The 21,507-nt window shown below is 43.6% G+C and overlaps 1 protein-coding gene across 9 annotated transcripts in view; it reads right to left on the bottom strand.

Annotated features, from left to right (window-relative positions):
• Window positions 1–8,868: 8,868 nt before the first annotated feature.
• ttyh3a (tweety family member 3a) overlaps window positions 8,869–21,507 on the bottom strand; it is a 40,580-nt gene continuing 27,941 nt past the window's right edge. For all 9 annotated transcript variants that reach the window (XM_081699190.1, XM_081699194.1, XM_081699199.1 and 6 more), the window contains 7 exons: window positions 20,897–20,952; window positions 19,023–19,115; window positions 17,843–17,935; window positions 16,384–16,520; window positions 14,680–14,853; window positions 13,666–13,741; window positions 8,869–11,958 (listed from right to left, as the gene is read on the bottom strand). In XM_081699190.1, coding sequence (XP_081555316.1) covers window positions 11,884–11,958; window positions 13,666–13,741; window positions 14,680–14,853; window positions 16,384–16,520; window positions 17,843–17,935; window positions 19,023–19,115; window positions 20,897–20,952 — 704 coding nt within the window. In that variant the 3' untranslated portion in view covers window positions 8,869–11,883. The remainder of the gene's footprint in view (window positions 11,959–13,665; window positions 13,742–14,679; window positions 14,854–16,383; window positions 16,521–17,842; window positions 17,936–19,022; window positions 19,116–20,896; window positions 20,953–21,507) is intronic.

Below are 21,507 nucleotides of genomic sequence, written 5' to 3'. Positions count from 1 at the left end.
TATCTATAAAGAGAAATCGGCCAAGGGCTTTCATGTGAAATAAGTGTGCTTGGAGACAAATATAGCAGAGAGTCAAGATATATGAGAACAACAGGATGCTTCCCTCTCACACACTCACAAACGACCCACAAATATATAGTTTGACAGAAATACTTGGTGTTAAACTGATTTCATAACTGGCAAGTTTCTTTGTCTCTTGCAGGTAAACCCATAGGCCAATGCCAATGCTCTCCTTCCAGGGCATGCAACTTAGGCTTGGCCCCTCTCCTGACACATTGACTGCAGCTCTGAGAACAGCTTTTGGGGAGCTTAAGCTGTTTCCGTTCTCATCCACATTTTGAATTCTCATCTGTAATTAGGGCCCACTGTGTGTGTTATGACTGCATCTGTAGCGATGCGAAAAATGGGCGGACCACACAATGGCTCGATTGTGCCTGGGACAGAACAGGGGCTGGTGGACTCTGTGCCAGCATACTGGGGGTCCCTCACTTGCCCAAATCTACACCAGGTATGCACTGAAAACACAATGAATATGTTAAGAGCCTGGAAGAATTAACCAAGCATAAGCTTCCTGCACTGGGTGGTTACACAACACACAACCTACGTTCGACTGAAAGCAACATTTTGATTCAGTAAAAAGCAGAAAAATAAATGGTTTCGCATGCTTAGAAACCATTGCTGACTTTCTTGAAAAAAGTTGTCTATTTCCATTCTGAGTCAGAGGGCTCAGAGCTTGCAACACCTTTTCATTCTGGAAACTTTAGAGTGCTCGCTATATTTCAGTATGAAAACTGCATTATTTGCAATGGAAAGAAAAACAAATCACCAATTAAAGAACACATTAATCATATGTATGGCTATATCAACAGCAGTATAACATGAAGTCCAAAAGGGAGGAACTGACTTTGACCATTATGGTAGTATTATGTCAAATGTTACACAGCCAGTTAATGCAGCCAGTGGCAAGCTTTTGCAGTGCATGACAGCAGTCAGAAGTTCACGATCAGGTGAACTTCCTGTTGATGAACTACAGCATATTTTATTCCAGAACCTTCACTTCCTATGCCTCTAATAGCATCTAATAACTGCTCTAATAACTGCTACCCACATGAAAGTAAAACTACACATATTTGAATGCTGAAGATGGACAGTTGAAGATATTTTTTTAATTGGCAGAAGTAATGCAGTGAGATACTAAGATAGATCTTTGGATTCAACCTTAATGCTGGGGATTAGTGAGATGAAGGAGTCTTGGACTCAATCTTTATGCTGGGGATTAGTGAGATGAAGGAGTCTTGGACTCAATCTTTATGCTGGGGATTAGTGAGATGAAGGAGTCTTGGACTCAATCTTAATGCTGGGGCACTACTGGTGGCTATTGTCTCCACATCTCAGCAAGACCACAGAGACCTGTTAAGAGACCACTCTGCTCCTGAGTGCCAGGGGCTCCTGGCCTCCATGCAATAGGCTGAGGCTGTACTTCCAGGCCCTGAATAACTTCTTCCTAATCAGGCTCTAAGTTTGCCCCAGGCACTGGTGCTTCTGCATCTTGAGCCAAACACCTCTGCCTCCACGAAGTGCCACAGAGCATTGTGTTATCATCCTGCTATTACTGCTCTGCTGAGGGATGTCTTCTGGGGGTACTGAAAATCAAGGGCTTATAATCATCATATTGTGTGTAAATAACTAAATCTCTTTTTTTTCTGGGTGACAGAGCATTTTATGTTTATGCTGGCTGAATATTAATGCTAAAGGAAAACAACATTCTTAATTGGACATGAAGAAGGATTTGTGAAGCTGTCTTTTTTCCCCCCAACAAAGTTATGGTAATTATGGCAAGTTATGTGTAACCATAGATTCTATACAGAAACACTTATTAGATGCTAAACATGCTAAATACTGCTATAAAAATGTACCCATTTCTGCCTCATTTTACATTGTTAACAATGTAAAACAATGTAAATAAAACATTTAAGGCTTTTTAAACTTTGGCCTTCCTGTTCCTGGATGTCGGTTGATGTATTTACGGCTAAGGCTGTATTTGTGATGATCAGAATATCGGACCCCCCCCCCCCCAATCCTTATTGGACAGCTGCCACCTTCTTGTTCACACTTCACGTCAGGTGTGAAAAAACAGCAACTTTAATAGTGCACAAGCAGGCTTGGAACTTCTGAATCTGCTCTCGACCTAATCAGGTGAGATCTCATTCCACTGTCAGAGAAACACCCAATATTCACACTGAGAGCAGTGGCTTAAACCCACACTGGTAAGAGAAATGGGGAGTTGTGGCTCATTTCAGTGTGAGGCAGTCTCTGTAGACAGATTTCCTGTTAATTATTAAGTGGTAATGGTGAGCAAAGAGTTGGCTTCTTGGGTTGTTTGAATGATGTATAAGCATTGTGCTGTTAAGAAGCTCTGCAGTGCCTGTGTGTCTTTTAATGACTTCTAATGACTACACATTCCTCCTCAGACTGATAATATATTCTAACAGTACACATAAAAGCAACATTGGTTTAACTTTCTTGTGACAGAACTGATAGAACTGATCACAAAAAAATCAGCAATGCACCACTACCAAAACCATGTTTCACAGATTGGGCTTGTGGTTTATCTGAATGATTTCTAACAAAGGTATCGCCCAGTTAGACAGCTCTAACTAAAATCTGTTCACGTGAGAGCGAGGGTGCTGTAGTCAGATTGCGTGCAGTCTTGCGTATGCCTATCATGCAGGGCTGGGGAGAGCCTGAGAGCTTGCAAGTGCTTCCCTGAAGGTGCTGGCACAGAGATGCAAATTAGGATGCAAATAAGCCAAGGCATCATCCCAGGTGCAGAAAACCCTGGCGTTTAACCTCTAACAGACAGTTGTTCCCAGAGGAAAGAGCAACAGGCTGAGTGCCCATCGGCTTCCTGTCTGTCAGCAAGCTTTGGTTTGGACAGGTGATGTGGTGCCTTTCATCAGCAACATGACTGTTACAAAAATGTTTTGTAATAATGTTGCTGCAAAACCCACAATGACAATGATCATTGATGACATTTTATGTAAACTCAAGAACTCAATTGGTTAAGGTACTTGACTTGTAATCGGAAGGTTGCTGGTTCAAGCCCCAACACTGCCAAGTTGCCACTGTTTAACCCCTGAGCAAGACCCTTAACCCTCAAGTTGTACTCAGCCATAATTGTAAGTCGCTTTGGATAAAAGCATTAGCTCAATGCAATAAATGTAAATATAATGATTCTGGGAAAAGTCACTAATTTTGAGTATATGATAAAAAAAACAACAACAACCATAAAGCCTTCTCTGATTTTCTAAGGGAACCTGTTGAAGCATTCAGGAGCAGAGTTGGGGCTTAGAAAGATAACGTTGGAGCTTTCATGAACAATGCTCTGAGTTAATGTGGAATTATGGGTTGTTAACTTTCTCCTGGCCTGCTGAACTGGTGGTTAAGGAGACAATGGAGTCGTAATTCTAAACACAGATGCAAATGCTAGAAACAGAAGAGGGCCAGGTAAAAGGGAGATAACTTGCAGAACAAGAGGTGTGAGTGATTCCTCTGAAAGAAAAAAAGTTGTGAGGTGAGTAGCTGAAAGAATGTGTGTGTGTGTGTGTGTGTGTGTGTGTGTGTGTGTGTGTGTGTGTGTGTGTGTGTGTGTGTGTGTGTGTGTGTGTGTGTGTGTGTGTGTCTGGGTGGGGGAGTGTGCATAGATGTCTCAGAATCAGCAGCAGAGGAGCAGGCACATTTTAACAACACACTGGATTGAAAGTTGGAGGAGGAGACTACAGGGTTTTCTCATTCTGAGTGTCCTGCTCCAACCTGCTGGTGGAGAGGTGGGTTCAAAAGAAGCACTGGGGTGTGAAGAAAATGCACACTGGTAGGCACGTACACACACAGACCCCAGACACAATTGCCCCTTTCTGTGGTTCCCAGGAGCAGCGTGCCTTGTTTGGAGTCCTGGACTCCACCCTGAAGCCCAGAAAACACAAAGCACTGCTGCAGCTGATGGCCCCTTGCACTCAGAACATGACCAGAGCAAAGCCAAGAGTTCACCCCCCCCCCCCCACCCCAATTGTGACAGACCAACCAATGCCCAACAAAATAGTGACATCTGCTAGGAAAACCCCAACAATCCCACACATGACAGAGTTCAATACTAAAGCAGATGGTGACTACAGATCACCAGCCCAGTGAAGGTGTCCTAGGTCCTTTTCCCCAGGACACCTATGATAAAGATGATAACAGTCTGCCCAGAGTTCATCACCCAGTCCCTGAGAAGCAGTGCCATATGTGTGGTTCTTGGAGCTTTACTACAAGTCACTGCCTTTTAGAAGCCCTGGCACCTGCTCTGATCCTGAGCAATCATTCTGGAGTGTGATATCAGCACTTGGGGCTTGGAGGACGAGGGACTTCCACTTGGTGTGTACCAGGCGCTGAGTCAAAAGTGGTCAGGTGGGTTGGGGGGAATATGCTCACCCATCTCCCCACATTTACTCCTCTGGTTCTGTGTGCTCCATAGAGCCCAGTAATAGACCCTAGCTTAACTCCCTGAAAATGTAGGCACTGTGAAGTTTCACCAGAGACGCAGCTGACTGATTAAACATCCATGTCTGTCAAGAGGTCTCTACACAAACGCTCTAGAGGCATGGACAGCTAAACCAGATTATTATTGTTTATTTCACATTATCAGTCTGTTCCTTATTCTCATGATCAATAGAGAAGACAAAACAATAGAAGACAGGGGGTATTCTAGAAATCTAAAATCCTTATAGAAAGGTGTTTTTGTAAGCAAAATTCATACGACTAATTAAAAGCATACAACCCAGAATATTCACTTCTGAGTGACGGTTGGGCTGAATAAGTGGAGCTACATGTTTCTACAGTACAGTGTGACACGTCAAGATTAATTCACAGTGTGGGGCCTCACTTTGTGCTTGTGTGCAATCTTTGTTTTCTCTGTAGTCAACTGCCTTCCTTTTCCAAAACATGCACACACATGGTGACACAAACGCGCACAAATTCACATAAAACACCAGCCTGAGGGAAGCAGCAGCTGCCCAGTGGTCAACAGGAAACATACTGTGGTGGCTCTCTGTCCTGTTTGTGACACCGACCTCCCAATGGCAGTTACCCAACTGAGGTCACCAGGCAAACACTGCTTTCCTAAATCCCTACCTCTTAGTCTGAACAGTCTCTGCCTTTGTGTAAAAACAATCCTCCATACAATGACTGCAGCCAAATGTCTTGCTATCACAGAATCTTTATATAAGTTATAGAAGAGTATTTTTAATAATCAGTCTGTGAATCTTATATGAAATGCAGAGCCCAGAAAGACATGCAGGGAAACAAAATTTGGGGTCCGCTCTTTATTTATAAATTCTGTATCAGTTCACTGATTGCATTTAACAATGGGTGAAAGATAATCACAAAACCATGCATTAGTCTTGGCTACACTAGCCCCCCATATTAATTTAATAAACACATGTTTTAGAATATACAAAATAACACTGTTAAATAATAATGTTATTAAGTATGAGAGTGTCCCATGGGTCAATACTGTCATCTAGTGGTTAAATCTTTTTTTTTTTTTGCATTTGCTGTTTCCTTCTGCCTTTATGTCAGATATATTCTGTATCTTGTAGAGAAATTAGCTTTATAGTTCATGTTCTGTTTTACAATACTGCAATAAATAATAATTTAATTATTTGATTATTTTAGACTCACAGACCAGTTTGTTTAGCCTGTATTTTTCAGATTAAATGTTTCACTCCACTACACTGTATATTTGAGTTAGGTAAATTAGTTGGAACATTTGGTGTGAAATTCTGCATAATCTAAGTTTAATTTTATCTCAAGGGTTTATCTACAAATCATAAGTCATAATGAAATGAAAGAAAAAAAGCCTGCTTTCTTATCTTTAAAGAGATTCCACATTTGCAGGAACAAACTCTTGTATTTTGTAGATGAAAGAGATATGAAGAGAATTAGTGGTTCTAACATGTGAAACTGAACAAACCTAACAGCCATCTTACCCTAAAATTAATAACCCCAGGCATAATTTTATGGAAACATCCAACCTTGCTGACATATATTTTAGAGGGACATTAGCAAATAAAAGTCAATACATTATATAACACTACAATAACTACTTCTACTTCTCAATAAGAAGATGGCGACTGATGATGGTATAAATCTGCTTGATGTACATTGGACTGTAGCAATGTAGGACGGAATCACAGCATGTCAAGGATGGCTTAAGATATGAGGAAAAACCAAAACAGCTCTTAATGATTTATTGCTTTTGGATTATTAAATGAGGAGCACAGAGGATGGCTTCTAGAGTTTTCTAAAGCCCATGTGTGCTATGGAGGCTCGTCTTGTCAGGGAGCACCTGGTCTGGATAGGGTTAACAACTAAGCAAGTTCACAACTAAGAAGGACTGATTTTATGTCATAACGAGCTGGTCTTGTATATTTGATTCATCCTATTGACAGCAGCAATACCTCACCCTTTGATTGAAAAACACCAAGATCTAGCATTTGAGAAAGTGTCAGATCTGATCATTTGGGATAGGCATGTAAGAGAATCTAAAGGTTTGTATTTTTGTTTCACTAATCGTGAAAAACTGGACTATTTATTTAAACAGAAATTTAGGGAACACAATGCTGTCATTTGTCATCAGTAAAAATTTGTATTGTTTGTCTAAGTGTTAGACGTAGAAGCTAAAAATAGATGATAATACAGAACAGAATTATTTTTTTGGCTGCCTTTCATGTATGCATCCATAAATGTTTACACTCAGTCACTGTATTCAAACTCCCACCTTGCACTAACACATGTCACTTTATTGGGTCAGCCATCTTACAGGTGCTTTCTGCAGGTATGCACTTCCAGCTTAGCTCTCAGTTTGTATGCATGTTTCCATGACCCCTGAAACCACTATTTTTTTTTTTTTTTTTTACTGCTGAACCATAGTAGACTTGATGTCACAGGCCAAAGTCTATTCAGTTCCCATGTCAGAAAACGAAATGGAGAAAAGGTGTGCCATACTTACCACAGCAACAACTCTGACATGACATGACTGCAGATAGTGAACTGGTGTGTTTAACATACAAAGCCATAACACTGCTCTGCATTTCCTGTCACTACTGGGTTGAGGTTGGTCTGCCATCTTAAGGTGTCCAGCCAGAACCGTTGTTGTGTAAACTGACTGTTGATGAAGAGCTGATACAAGCTGCATGCCTCCAGGGTGGGACTGTGGAGTACCCACATGGGGTGTATGTGTGTGAAATCGCTCATCAAATCTGGATTTCTCCCAGAAACCTTTCAGGCTATGCCTCACAGGTGACCAGACAAAAGAATTCACCCAAATCAAAACAATGTTTCTACAGCTTCCTAGGACTACCAAAATTTGGTGGTTATTAAGAGACAAAAGATGAGATATGAATGTGTAGGAGGAAGAGAGACAGCCACACAACAAACGAGGAAAAGAGAACCAATGAGGAGAAATCCTATAAGAATATCAATCACATAAAAATGAAATATTCTTCATATTTTCCTTAAAATTTCAGTTTTCAATAAAGTGACCAGCCATATACACACCCTTGAGTGTTCTTGTACAGAATGTGAAATCCTGTCACACAGCTGAGACACACACAGGAAGCTGGTCTCAGTTTAGAGGAGATTGCTCTGGGGAAAGAACGCAGAGATTCCACTGCTTTGCTACGGCTGTGCAGGGACTTGCAGACCTGCACCCTGGAGGTCAGGATCTGCATACATGCAGGACAACCAGTAACAAATGGAGGCTGCAGATATGGACAGTGAGGAAGTCTGGTTAGAGTGGTGCAGAGTAGTGCAATCTGGATGAGCCCACATGTACAATGCTACAGCAGACCCTTAAGAACCTTTACTTAAAAAATAAAACAAAATTCTTCTTTTTGTTGTATTAAAGTAAAACCATAACTTTTAAAAATATAGTTAAGTTACAGTTAAAGTCTATTGCATGTCAGTGGGACACTGATTACATTTCAGAGTAATGAGTGTCCCATTTTCCCTGGGGGCCATAGTGAGGTGGATCCAGCCTGCCAAAGTCTCATTGAGTAGAACAGGGTGGGATAGGTTTGGAAAGTGTTCACATATGTTTGCTACAAATCCCAAGTTCAGAACTGATATCCACAGACAATACCTAAATTGTTTAATGTATTGCCATTTTAATATATAGAGTGATACCTATACGTATTTGAAGAAAGATTAAGAGCAAGGAAGCATAAGGTTATAATCATCCATCATCAGGTTTACATGCTGCAATACCACCATCTGCTGTTTCTATTGAGAAATTGAGCTAAGGTGCAATCAGCCATTTTGTCTACCACAGATGAGAGTGAGGATGGTTGGTTCACTGTGTAGTTAGAAGATGTGGAGCAAACAAAAATACTTTATTGTCCACATAATCATCTTTACAGGGTTTCTTTCCCCACTGCTTTAGGTCTCTTGGTAGAGCAGGCAGAGTACGGTACTAGGAAGACCAAGGTGTTGGATTATATTCCCAAGTAGCACACATGCTGTTCTAAGAAAAATAAGTCATTCTGGTTAAGAGCATCTATCAAATCTTGTAAATGTAAAATTACTGTAATAAAAATAATTCAAATGTTTGATGAAGAACAAGACCATACAACATACCCAATTAATTTTCTGAAGTAAACCTCCACACAAACCACATTCAGAATGATCTAGTATCTAAGTAAGAATCCTCATTCTAAAGAGGCTAGAAAAAAAGGTAACCACACATTAAACTGGATACAAGCAAAGATTATTCGCTAGAATATTTCTAGTTATTACATTTCCATATCCTTCATAAGGTATTTAAAATCAATGTCACAATCAACTTATTTAATAAAAGTTTTCAGTTTACAGATTAACTTTGTAAAAACAACAGGCATTGCAGACATTCTGAAAATTAATTTTGCACGTATCAGAAGAGTCGGAGAAAATGACATGGGTCATCAGTTAATGTTACTTTAATCTGAAAACACTGAGTTCAAGCTCAATAAAACCACAGGTTTAACATGTACACTATTTTAGTAAATGCAAAAATTGAAAAAAAATTAAAAATAAAAATGTAAAAGAATGAATTCTACAGTGAAGGCTTATCAAAACAATTCAATGAAATACTAAACTCATTCACATGATAAGTTTTGTGCTTGCTAATAATTCTAAAAATATGTCAAAGTCTAAGAAAGAAAGAAATGAGATGAACAGTGACAGTTTGCACTATTGTATTGCAAATTCAATGTCTCTGACAAGGTGCAGTCTTCATTTTGCATTGTATTATATGGTATATACACTGGTGTATCATTACGATAACATATGCTGACAAAAAAAAAAATCATTAACAAATGCTCATTCACGTAGAAAAAATGACAAGTTTTAAAATGTCAGGCTCATGTTCACAGGCGAGTTGTTTGGTTGCTCAGACTCAGCAGAGCTGTGAATGTACAAAAGGCCCATTTAAAAGATGCGCAATGTTTAAAAGACACAATGAAGGTGTGAAGTTGTGGTCTGGTTGTTGGCACAGTTGAGGACTCTAGCCTCATTAATCAATTGCGATAAAAGCATCAAGGAACCCAAGGCAAGCATCAGTAGCACAAGAGAACACTTTACACGCCATGTCGAAAGGGTCACCATGCCTCAGAAGGGTAAATGAACAAAGTTCATACAGTCCAGACAGCTAGAGATGTTCAGGTATGATCTTACAATAAATAATTCAGTATTTCCCTTTTCTCCGTTTGATGTTCTCTCACCGAGAACCTCACCCAGGAGCTTCATCTTGGTTGCAAATGATTAGTACCAAGCCTGTACTTACACAATATGCATTCGGCTGTTCCAGGAGAGGGGCTGTACATGGAACAGTTGGGCCATGTGGTGGTTTGGAGACATGGGAGTTTTGAGGGGTGGGACCAGTCTTTGCTGGGTCTGTGGAAGCAGTGTATGATTGCCCTGTACCATGGTAAATGACCTTGCATTCTGGGACAGAGAAAGAGCATCTGCATCCAAGTGAGCAGAGGAGCTTTGTGTACGTATGTGTGTGTGTGAGTGAGTGGGGGGGGGGGAGAGAGAGAGAGAGAGAGAGAGAGAGAGAGAGAGAGAGAGAGAGAGAGAGAGAGAGAGAGAGAGAGAGAGAGAGAGAGAGAGAGAGAGAGAGAGAGAGAGAGAGAGAGACACACCCACACACACCCACACAGACAGACAGAGCGGGGGGGGGCTCTTCTGAGAAGTGCACAGCTCCAAATAACACTACATCCTTGGAGCAGCGTAGATGTGAGTTTTTGAGTTTGAGTACAGGTTTCACATGTATAAAGTACATCCTGACTAGTTCTGGTGTGCTGTTATATGGGTGAGCTGATTAGAGAGCATTACACACATGGACCCTGATGTGGTAGCCAGTGATAGAAAACGTCCTGGAAACATTTGGCCTTGGCAATTCATATCCAGTGACTGCACAGAACACATCATTTGCAGAGTGAGGCAGTTGTCCACTCATCAGGGGCTGAGCAATCAGAGCACTAGGATTCTCCACCCGTCTCCCCAACCAGGCTGCACTGCAGACGAAGGGGAATATATGTGACCTGCTTCACTCAGTACTCCATCCAGTTTGTGGCTCACGAACAGTACGTACAGTACAGAAAGATTCTCAAGTTTGATCACTGTGGGGGTTTTCCCCCCCAAAACAGTGGTGACAGTTCAATGACGAGCCCTCAGGGCAGTGATGACAGCTGCAAGCATCGTATGGTGCTGGGAGACTCCGCAGTGGGAGAGTATTTGATGAGATGTGATAACCAGCCAGGGTCCACGGCGAGCAGACCTATCTCAGCCTACAGAGGTTGATACTTCAGGATGAAGTCAGCTGCAGGAGAACAAGTGCTCCCAGTGTGAGGTGTGAGTTGCCACCCCCTCGGTGGATCCCCCCCCCCCCCCACCGAGTGGCTGTTCCTATACCGTCTGTACAGTGGAAAACAGGAGGGGGAATGTACAATGGGGGTCTTCCAAAGCAGGGTCAGCTACCCCACCCAACAGAAGGCCCTCAAGAGATGACCATAAATGCCCGAGCTACTGCTACCTTTTCCTCTGTGCACAGATATAATGGCAGTATTCTAGTCAGATTCCATTAGGTTGGGTAGCACCACTGCATCAGGGAATTAAAAAAAAATGCTCAATGAATTCATTGGTATTGCAAATGTCACATTCTTGTTAATGCTTTGATTCCTAAGGAGACACAGGTACCTGCTGTGACGTTGGTGGTGTTTCAGCTGTCCAGCTAATAGGAGCGGATATCACTGTTGCATGGCCATTATAGGAAAGGCTTATACTATCAGTAATTCCTGTATATAGTCACATTGGAAAAGTCATGCAGGAATGTGAGTTGAGACCCATAACCCGATTCTGGCTTTGCGGTTACGGGGCTCCAGGGTCCTGGGACAAAAGCACCACATGGCAACGGCAGCAAAGACTAACAAGGACGCGTAGATGTGTACGCGCGCGCGCGCACACGCACACACACGAAGAAACCCATCACTCTACTTGCCGTGCTCGGACTGGGACTATGGGCCAGTGTAAACACAAGAGGGGTCTCCTGCACGTTTCCATGACGCGAGGGCATTTTCTTGTTGACCCAGCGAGTGTACATCAAAGGGGACACGCTTTCTTGTCTATGGTGACCTGGTGGGTGGGAGTATGGGGGCCAAGGGCTGGCCTAGCTTCATGGGGGTGGTGATCTGCCTGGGTCGTGGGAACAGGGTGTGTCTGTGAGTAAGGGTGTGTGTGCACGTGTGTGTGTGTGTGTGTGTGTGTGTGTGTGAGAGAGTGAATGAGTGAGTGTGCACGTGAGTGTGTCTAGTGTGCTGCAGAGCTGCTGCTGGGATCAGGACGGGCGTTGGCCAGGTACTTGGCCCTCATGCTGGATGTGTACTGTGGAGAAACAGAGAGAAAATATAACATGAACATGCATGAAATTACTGCTCCACAGGCTGAACACAATAGTGATGTAGCTTTAGTTTTGGCATTAAACTAGACAATCATGTGCAAGAGCCTCAGAAGTTCTTGCTTCACTTGTTTTTTGACCTTCACCTGAATAATTACTTGGCCTTATATTAACATACTATACAGTAATCTAAAGGTATTAACAAACAGTTAAATGAGCTGCAACCAGATCAATGGGACCACATTCCATTTCATAACTTCCATATGATGGTCCAATATACAACAGATGTGATAGGCAGAAGCAGAACTAAAGACTTGAGAATAGGTGGTGGTTCATGTAAAATATAAATAAAGGCTCCTTTACAGTTCCTTTTTAAATCTGGAATTCATTTAATAGCTAGAAAAGGAATAGTAAACTAACGGAAAGAAAAGGTGGTGTAAAAACCACAAAGTCTGCAACAGGCTGCACACAATGCCATGTTTACCTTTACGGACATGTGATGTAACAGCAGCTATTTCAGCGAAGCGACGGGGAAGGGCACATTCTGTGCTCAGCAACACAAGGTTTGGTCTTTGCAAGAGGGAGCGAGTGCATTCAGTTGCAAATAGATTGTTCCACAGAAGTGTGGGACAGGATTTCTCCTAGTGATCTGTGGCTCTGGCAGATGTTATCTGAATCTTAATAGAGTCACCCAGGCAGAAGCTGTCATTCTGAGGTTCAGCACTATAGGAGCTGTGACTCACCTGGATAATTATTTCACATTGTCACAAATATTTAAGTGCTGCACGCTCACATGTGCACACACTTGCGCGCGCACACACACACACACACACACACACACACAGAATACTCTGAGCTTGGGATCAGAGGCCTTGGTACAGCACACACAAAAAGCCCTTTATTCTCCACAGACGTCTGTTTAGAACGGCATGTACATGGCTCCGTTAGAGACCATGTCAGAAGACTGTACAACAAAGCAAAAAATCTTGAGCAATGTTCTCCTTTTATTATCATCATGCATTTCATTCCAGACTCCAACTCCAAATACAAATAGCAGACCCAGAAAGGAGGTCAAAGACATGACCAATTATCAGCACCTATGCACACAGACACAGCTCAATGAAGCCTCTTCAAATTTCTGAGGCTTTCACAACTAGAAGAATGCTAAAGTAAAATGCTAAGGAAGCATATCACAGAGCACCATGTGCTGCCCAGAGGACCTTACAAGATGGAACAGCTTGTGCTCACGAACACGTCACGCACATCTGTTCAATATGCCAGGCAGTGCCGTAATCCCCTGCCCTGCCTGTCTCCATTTTATGACCTCATTGGTCTGCAGCTGCAGGTCTCCTGGCATTCCCATTCTCCTTCAGTGGCTCTGGTTGCCGTCTGCAGCAATGCCACTCTGAAGGGTCTCTCCGGTCGTCCATGCAACGCCTGCATACCCCGATACCAACCGACAAGCTGTCTGGAGCAGTGCGGCCAGAGCGTTGCCTGGACCCTTAACACACGCAGCGTGTGCTCCTAAAACAAGATGTGCCCTTTCACATGGGGAGGAGAAGGAATTACAAGTGGCTGGGATTCTAAGGCACATGTAGCCAGTAAAGGCTGTCAGGATGAGTGTGGAGGGCACGAGTGGCTGGCTGTGGTGATGGATGTGAGGAGTGTTGAGGAAATTTGCTGAGGGCACTTACAGAAGGGGGCGGCGACTCTCTCCCAATTAGAGGCGTGTTCTCACAGCGGGGATTCTGGAAGTTTGCATTCTGCGTCCTGTGTGACAGAGTGAGACAAGCATGAGCGCGTGCATGCACACACGTGCGCACACGGACACACACAGTATTTTTTCAAGTGCATATCCTAGTGAAGCACAGTTCTCATCAGCTGTAGAACTCTGAAAGAAGTGAATTACCACTAAACAATCAATTATCCTCAGCCGCTTCAGCCACTAATAACCTGCATTCAGTAGCGATGCCCTCACAGGAATCACAGACTAGAGTGTAATCAGTGCTGCCCCTACAAATGCCTCATGCAGATACACATGGTGTGAAGGGAATGCATCCTAAACCTCCACGTGGACATCATCCTGCTGAATGTAGTTTTAACCAAACAAAACATGGCAGTTGAGAAAAGTATATAAACGGACCTGTGGTAACCTTTATAGCATTTGGCAGACACCTTTGTCCAGAGCAACTTCCAGAAGTGCTTTGTAGTCTCTATCAGATACATTTTCTCATGTAATAGTAATTAGGTCAGTGTTAAGAATACTGTCAGGCTAAAGCCCTGTCTGGAGAGGAATCCCAGCTCCCTGGTGCCCTCTGGATCCAAATGTTAAAGCATTGTGTTGAAACAAGACTATGAATGAAGACAGAGATGGAGAACGCTGTTCTGGCCTCTGTATTGGAGGGAGTGGGCTCAGCACACCCACTGTACAGTAACTGTGTGTGTGTGTGTGTGTGTGTGTATATACACATACATACATACATACAGACATACACATGGGCCAGGCAGTGTGCACAACAGAGAGGTACACATCACAAGCAAAAACCAACAAACCCTAGGTTCTTCTAGTTCTGGACTGCGCTATAATCAGGAGGGCGTGACACAGGTCATAGATTAGCTTATTAGAAGGCTCGTCATTCCCATTGCTGGTGTTTCTTTATGTATGTATGACACTGGTGTACATGCTTGCGTGGGTGTGGATCACTTACATGTACTCGGTAACGGGAGCGTTGCTCACTGTGTGTGCTGCAGCAGGGATACTGGTCTCACTGCCATAGCTGCTGCCACAGCTGTACAGGCTGGGCATGTGCACACGATACAGATTGTCATGGTTCTGTCTTCCTCCAGCAGCCCCAGAGTCTTCCTCATTGTCTTCATCGGGCCTAGGCAAACACACACACACAAACACACAACCATCAAGGCTACACCACAAAACAGAAACATGAGCAGAGAGCAGCGTGTCCAGCAGAGGGCGCTACTTACTTACACTACTGCACTGAACAGGCTGCAGCACATCAGGCACACACATGTCCCTATCTGCAGAGCCCATGGTGCCACAAGCTGCAAAAGAAACTGCGCCACCCCTTCCTCTGTCACCCCCTCTCCCTCCATTTCCTCTTCAAAGGGCAGACATGTTGCAAGCTGGGGGAGTACCATCACTCTTAGCCGCAGTTTCTTTATTGATTTAGTGTTACAGTGAAAACCTGCAACCAGCCAATCTTTGCATTGTGGTATCGGCTCCATTTTTGTGCTTTCATTCCCCAAAGAAGCCGAAAGCACAGTATAACAACCTCACATATACAGCCCTCACAGACTAAGAAGCTGCAATACAGCTGCTAGGCGTCTACTGCGGATGGGCAGAAAACAATTCAGAGCACTGGAACAGGCAACAGAGAAGATGATGTCATCCTTTGTGTGATAGCCTTTGGGCTCCCTCTGCTGGTTGATGGAGGAGATGCATGTTTTTGAAAACACACTTGGGCACCTGTCAAGGGCACTCCAGTAGGCTAGCAAGCTGCTGAACCAGGGCCCACCACTCTCTATCGGTACAACTGTTTGCTTCCAGCTCACAAACTCTCCATTGGAGAGAAACAAAGACCTACAATCCTTTTACACACACATGCGCACACACAAACAAAGCAGGGAGGCTAATCAAGTGAAGGCCTTTGCAAATGTGAACTGCTCGTGCTCTTATCGAACTTTACATGCTGATCGTATTGACATTTCCAGTCATTGTTATTGGTTTCGATGTCATTATTGTTTTTAAATGTCATTAAGCTGCTTATTTAAGCCAGGCTGGAGCTCCTGCTGGCTGTGCTAGCGACACCGAGGATAAGGTTCAGTGCTTAATGGCACATCTTGGGAGAGATGGACAAATTGCTGCCTCTGGGTTAATTACACATAATGGTTTAAGCTGGAAGCCCCTTCTGCATCACTCCCTATCAGATGCCTCTAACCCAGGGCTGACCCAGCAGAAGAGCGCCAGGAGGGCCCAACTCAGTGCAGGGATTTGGGTCAGGGAGTTGGCTTTCAGATGCTGCTTTGGGACTGACTATGCAGAGGACAGGAAGCAGATGTGTGCAGCATACCTGTTAAGACAAGTCTGAGCGGACCGCTAGCGCCCTAGACACACACACACACACACAGACTGGAGCTATGTATGCTTCATATCCGTAACAAATAGCAGGATTTCCTGAATTTTACTGTTAAATGTTTGTTTCAAACATTTGCACATAGTTGGCTCTCAGTGTTAAACTTCATATATGGAATTAATGGACTACCTTAATGCTTTTGATCACTGAAACAAACAACAGTATGGAGGAACCTCTATGTCTATGTCTTTCCTCGCTCTCGTGCTTACAGACAGACACACACACAGACACACACAGACACACACAGACACACACACTTACCTTCTGCCTTGCCATGTGTGAGGGACGCTGCAGACGATAGAAGTGAACATAAGGGCAGTGACAAAGGAAAAGAGCACCAGGTAGATCAGACCCTCCAGACCATCATAACACAGCCCTGTCATGGCCTGCACATAGTCCTGCAGGGAGAGAGAGACAGTGTCACACACCCACAACCCTGCCATTGCCTGACCACAATCATGCACAAAGCAAGAAACAGTGTTTTACACACACGCACACAAGTTATTATTGCCTGCATAGACCTGCCCAGTGAGAATTAAGTGTCACACTCCCACAATGGCCTGTACATAGTCTTGCAGACACACCCACAGACACACCAGGCATTAAGACCTGAACATAGTTCTGCAGAAAGACAAATATACATTGCGCACACAAACACACAGATCTACAGAGAGAAAATAGCTTTACACATAAGCACACAGCCTTATAAAATCACTTGCAGTCATAACTGAAGAGACATTATCACGCACGCGCGCGCACACACACATACACACACGCTGAAGATAATCCTGTGCAGAGAGACAGTGAAAGGCAAAGCCCACTGCCTTCCACACCCATTCTCAGAGACACACTCCTATAATCATGAGCAGTGCAAAGAACGCGGCTCTCAGAACTCCAATCGGCACAAAGTCACCAATACAGTATGGGCTCTTACTGTCCAGTGCATTCATGTCTGCAACCCCCTTCAGCACTGCAGTCCGCCTGCATGAACACACTGCTCTGCTGGACAAGACCGAGCAGCAGGAGAGAATGCTGCAGGAGCATGAGATAAACCCCTCCCCACAATCCCCCAACTGCACACTGTACCGTGCACTCTGAACCATGGCAGCCATGACAGCCACGACAGCCACTCCCTCCCGACCAAGCTACTCACTGGTGCTTCCCATGTGCCTGGCACAGAGCTCAGGGTGTTAGCCTGTTTGCCCTTCCCCAGAGCCCAGAACCCAGGTCCTGAGTGCGGATCACTGTGCAGATCACCCGATGCTAGCCTCTGGCCCACACCAAGGAAGCCGTCGAGCCTGGAGAGCATCTGTGTGAGAGCCCCCATAACAACAATAATAATGAAATAATAAACCCTAAAGGCTCATCATGATTATGTTTTATTCATTAGTGTGTCCCCAGCGCTTTGGGGGCAGTTCGGAGAGGCCACCCACTGAGCCCATCTCCTCTCCTCACAAGGTGACCTCATCACTCCAGTAACATCACAACGCGCATGCATGCGTGCACACATTCACACAAACACACACACCCCTGACCTAGACAGAGAGCCTGCTCCATTTTCTGCTTGTCTATGACTGATGGTCACATTATGGTACTGATATAGTATCAATGAAGTACTTTTTAGCTAGGAGGACATCTGCTGCATGCTTGCTGCTGTGCGAACAGAAAATGGATGAAGAAATAGCACAATTGTGTAGTTCAAACACACACACACTCTTACCATATGCAGACTGCGGCAGTCCACCAGGGCAGTCAGCTGATGCAAGCCAATTTCAGTGGTGTTCAGAACCCCCTGAATCTGCTCCAGATTGCTCTGAAACATTCAGAAATGCATACACACACCAACAAACAGTTCAGTTAAAACAGGGTCATGTCCTCTTCTAACAGACCAAAACTGGGCCAGTTCAGTGTCCATGGGAGGCTTGCAGTATGTGTGAATGTGTGAGAGAGTGAGTATGTGTGTATAGTACAGATAATGTTGGGCTTAATTGAGTGTTCCACTTTGTTGTTTACCTGTGACTGTGAATGTCACTGTAGTCACAAGAAATTCCAACTTTCTTACAATAATTCCCCTCTTTCCTCTAGGCCAGTGAATGTGTGAGCTTTAATGATGAAAACAGAAGGGACAACACACACAAAACCTCGCCTTTCCTTCAAGCACATGAGAGGTGCTTTTGGCTGAGTGTTCACAGTCCAACCATATGATTTGGCAGATGTAAACAGTTGGCTCTATGGCGTCCATTTCCATGGCCTGGGAATTTTCCCACATCTCTCGGTGTGTGCCCAAGAGCCTGTACTGCCCTTTCATGCATGTTGCTTGGTGACTGTCACTGTGAGTGAGGGGAAGGACCAGCACTGGACATTATGACACATGCAAACGCACAAACCAACACACAAGCACGCAGCAATACACACACAGACCAAAACGCCTGCGCATAAACGCCAATGCACAAACCATTAAGCATGCACCAATATGCATACAGACCAAAAGTAGGTACACAAACATGCAAAACCACAAACCAATATGCATGCACTCGCCAAAATGCACTCACAGAAACAAACCAATTCATAAACCAACACATGTAGAAACATGCAATTGGAAACACACAAAACAACAAGCACACATACACCAACATGCATGGACACAAACATGTAATCACACGTCAATGCACAAACCCACATGCACAAACTCGCCAACACCAACATGCACATACACACTAGAATGAACATACACACATGCACATAGCTGCAAGTCAAGTCTGGAAAAGGCTGCAGGCTTTGATAGTAGGCGTCTGATCCCATGTCTGGGTATTTTGTTTGTTCATTCATTCGTACATGTGTGTATTGGTGGTCTGTATTTTTATTCATTCGTTCATTTGAGCAGGTGCAGTGGCGCAAACCTTGGTGTTGGGGTAGTCCTGTACGGCAGAGCGCAGAAGCTCTGAGACATCATCCTGCATCTCCACCAGGGCCTTATGGCTTCCAGACAGCTTCTACAACACAAATACACAGTCAAAACCAAAACCCAAATGACTTGTGAGCTTTATAGGAGAGTAGGAGTGACATTGCTGTGAATTACATAGACAGACAGGTCGGAGACAAACAGATTCCAGTTTGACTGCAAATTTCAGCATTCACTTCCTACACAGTACTCATTCCACACTCATTCTAATCAATACAAATTCTATTATCATCATCAAGTAGTCAATCGGCAATTACAACTTGTGACGGAACCCATCACTTAGGAAGGCTAAAAGGGTGCTCTGGCGGCTATGCTAGGGAGCTGACTCTTTGGTCTGGTGGTCAGAGCTCATGTTTACCTCCTGTCAGCCTTGTGTTTAGGTCCCAGGTAGGGTAGCTGCCTTCAGCATTCGTTACACAACTGTATGTATTCACTGTTATGCTAGGATTTCTGGTTCGGTAGCATACTTAAAACGCTGATAAACAGCCAGTTAGCACTGAATTTTACTTTGCAGAACAAATCTAATCACTGGGGTGAAATGAATGGAGGAGGTCTTGTTAATTTAGCTTCACTATAAGTAATAGTGTTCTTTATCCTCTCCCCAAAATTATTATCTATTAACCATTACGTCTCTCTTTCTCTGCTGACAAAGATATATCGTTTCTCTAACTCGCTCATTCACGTGACAGTGCAGTGCTACCGTTTGCATAATGCAGTTTGCATAACGCCCTTCAAGTGCCTTGGCTTAGCCGCGGCAAAGAACAGACTGCCCGGGCTCGTGCTGGCTCGAGCAGGTGGGAGAATCCAGGAAGAAGAAAAGATGTGCGTTGGAGGCTGATGGAATCGAGAAATCTTAAGAAGCGCTTTAATATTTGACATCCCCCTGCGACTGGCGGGAGCAGAAATGGCAGGAGCTTGGTCTGTCTTAGCAACAGTTCTATTTTTAAAATAGCATTGAAAGCATATAAAATTATGCGGAAGGGAGAAAGAAAAGAAATAAATGAGAAACCCGTAAAAGTGACTATACAGTTTGTTCCAGTTTGTACAACTGAAAACTGACTGCTAACTTGTCTGAATGGCTCTAAAGATGCTGTTGCAGTCATTTGCTACACATGAGATCAGTAAGCCTTTGTAGGAGCTTTTAACAGAGAGAAACTGTTATCAGACCTGTTTCAGATTAAACTGGAGGTGTTTTTTCATGGATTAAAAAGGCCTTGAGCTAACTAAAATCCTCTTCTCTTCGCAGGTGATAAGGAAGCACTTTAACTTCACTAAAAATCACTTCCTCAGCTGTTTGCTGAGATTCTTGTGGAACTGGTCAGACACCATCTGGAAGCACTGGCCCATATAGATCAATAAGCCCTCTTCATATGCTTATTAGCCTCTGCTTAAATACAATGAGAGTTTACTCAAATGAATGGGTCTGCAGTCATCCATCATGGCTAGTTGGAGGCAGAGTTGCTTTACGGGTATATACATTAATCACATCAATACCATCAGGAGAGGAGCTTCATTAGATTTGTCACACTGGAGTGGTGTCTGCTACAGAGAGAAGCAGGTAACGGAAAACACGTGGTAATGCAGCCACGGAGAATGGTGCTCAGGGCAGGTAAGAGGAAGTGGATCAGCCGAACCAGCATGGGCTGGTACATCTCTAGAGCAGTGGGAACCAGGACTGGATATCTAAACATAATGGGGGTGTATTATCAACATATACCATGTAAACAGAAAGCTAAGACAGAGGTACATTAGACAGACAGGCAAGGGAGAGCCAGCAAGAATGTTCACAAGACATGAGGCAGATTGGATTACCTGCTGGAATGGGTTGGCCTGTCCCACGCTGCACTGGAGGTAGTACTGCAGGATGTCTGTGGGAAGAGGAGAATCGGCAGATCACAACCGGTGAGGCAAGGAAGAAGGGCTAAGGAGATGAGAGAGACCCCTCTCAGTGACAGAGGCCACTTCAAGCCAAGATTTTCATGGGCCATTCTACACAGCTAACCCTACAGCTAATATACCCATCTACTAACTCACTTAAACCTCTCAATTCATTTCATGGACAAATCAGTGAAAACTACTTTTAAATTCTAACTCCACTCCAGACACTTTTTTAGTTATGAATTTTTGATGTTTGGCCATCTGAACTAAATTTCTTCAGGTTTGCGATTCTTTGTATGTGTATTCTAAGCCTCACCAATTCCCTTCATTATTGAACTGGGTTAAAATTTGTACTAGATATCCAAGAAACCCTAAGGACGATTTAAAATATATAAAGTATGAAAAACCATTTTCCAACAATTACTGATTTATGAAGAAAACATTTAATTCATTTATACATTTCCCATAAAAATGTAAGGAAATTGGAATCATTTTTCTTAGGCAAATATACAGTCAAAATACAGCTCTGCAGCTATATTTATCAA

Source organism: Electrophorus electricus, chromosome 2, assembly GCF_041902795.1.
Source record: "Electrophorus electricus isolate QZ-2024a chromosome 2, ASM4190279v1, whole genome shotgun sequence".
Classification (NCBI taxonomy): domain Eukaryota; kingdom Metazoa; phylum Chordata; class Actinopteri; order Gymnotiformes; family Gymnotidae; genus Electrophorus; species Electrophorus electricus.
Note: the sequence above shows the minus strand (reverse complement) of the source record. Positions and strands in the feature narration are given on the sequence as shown.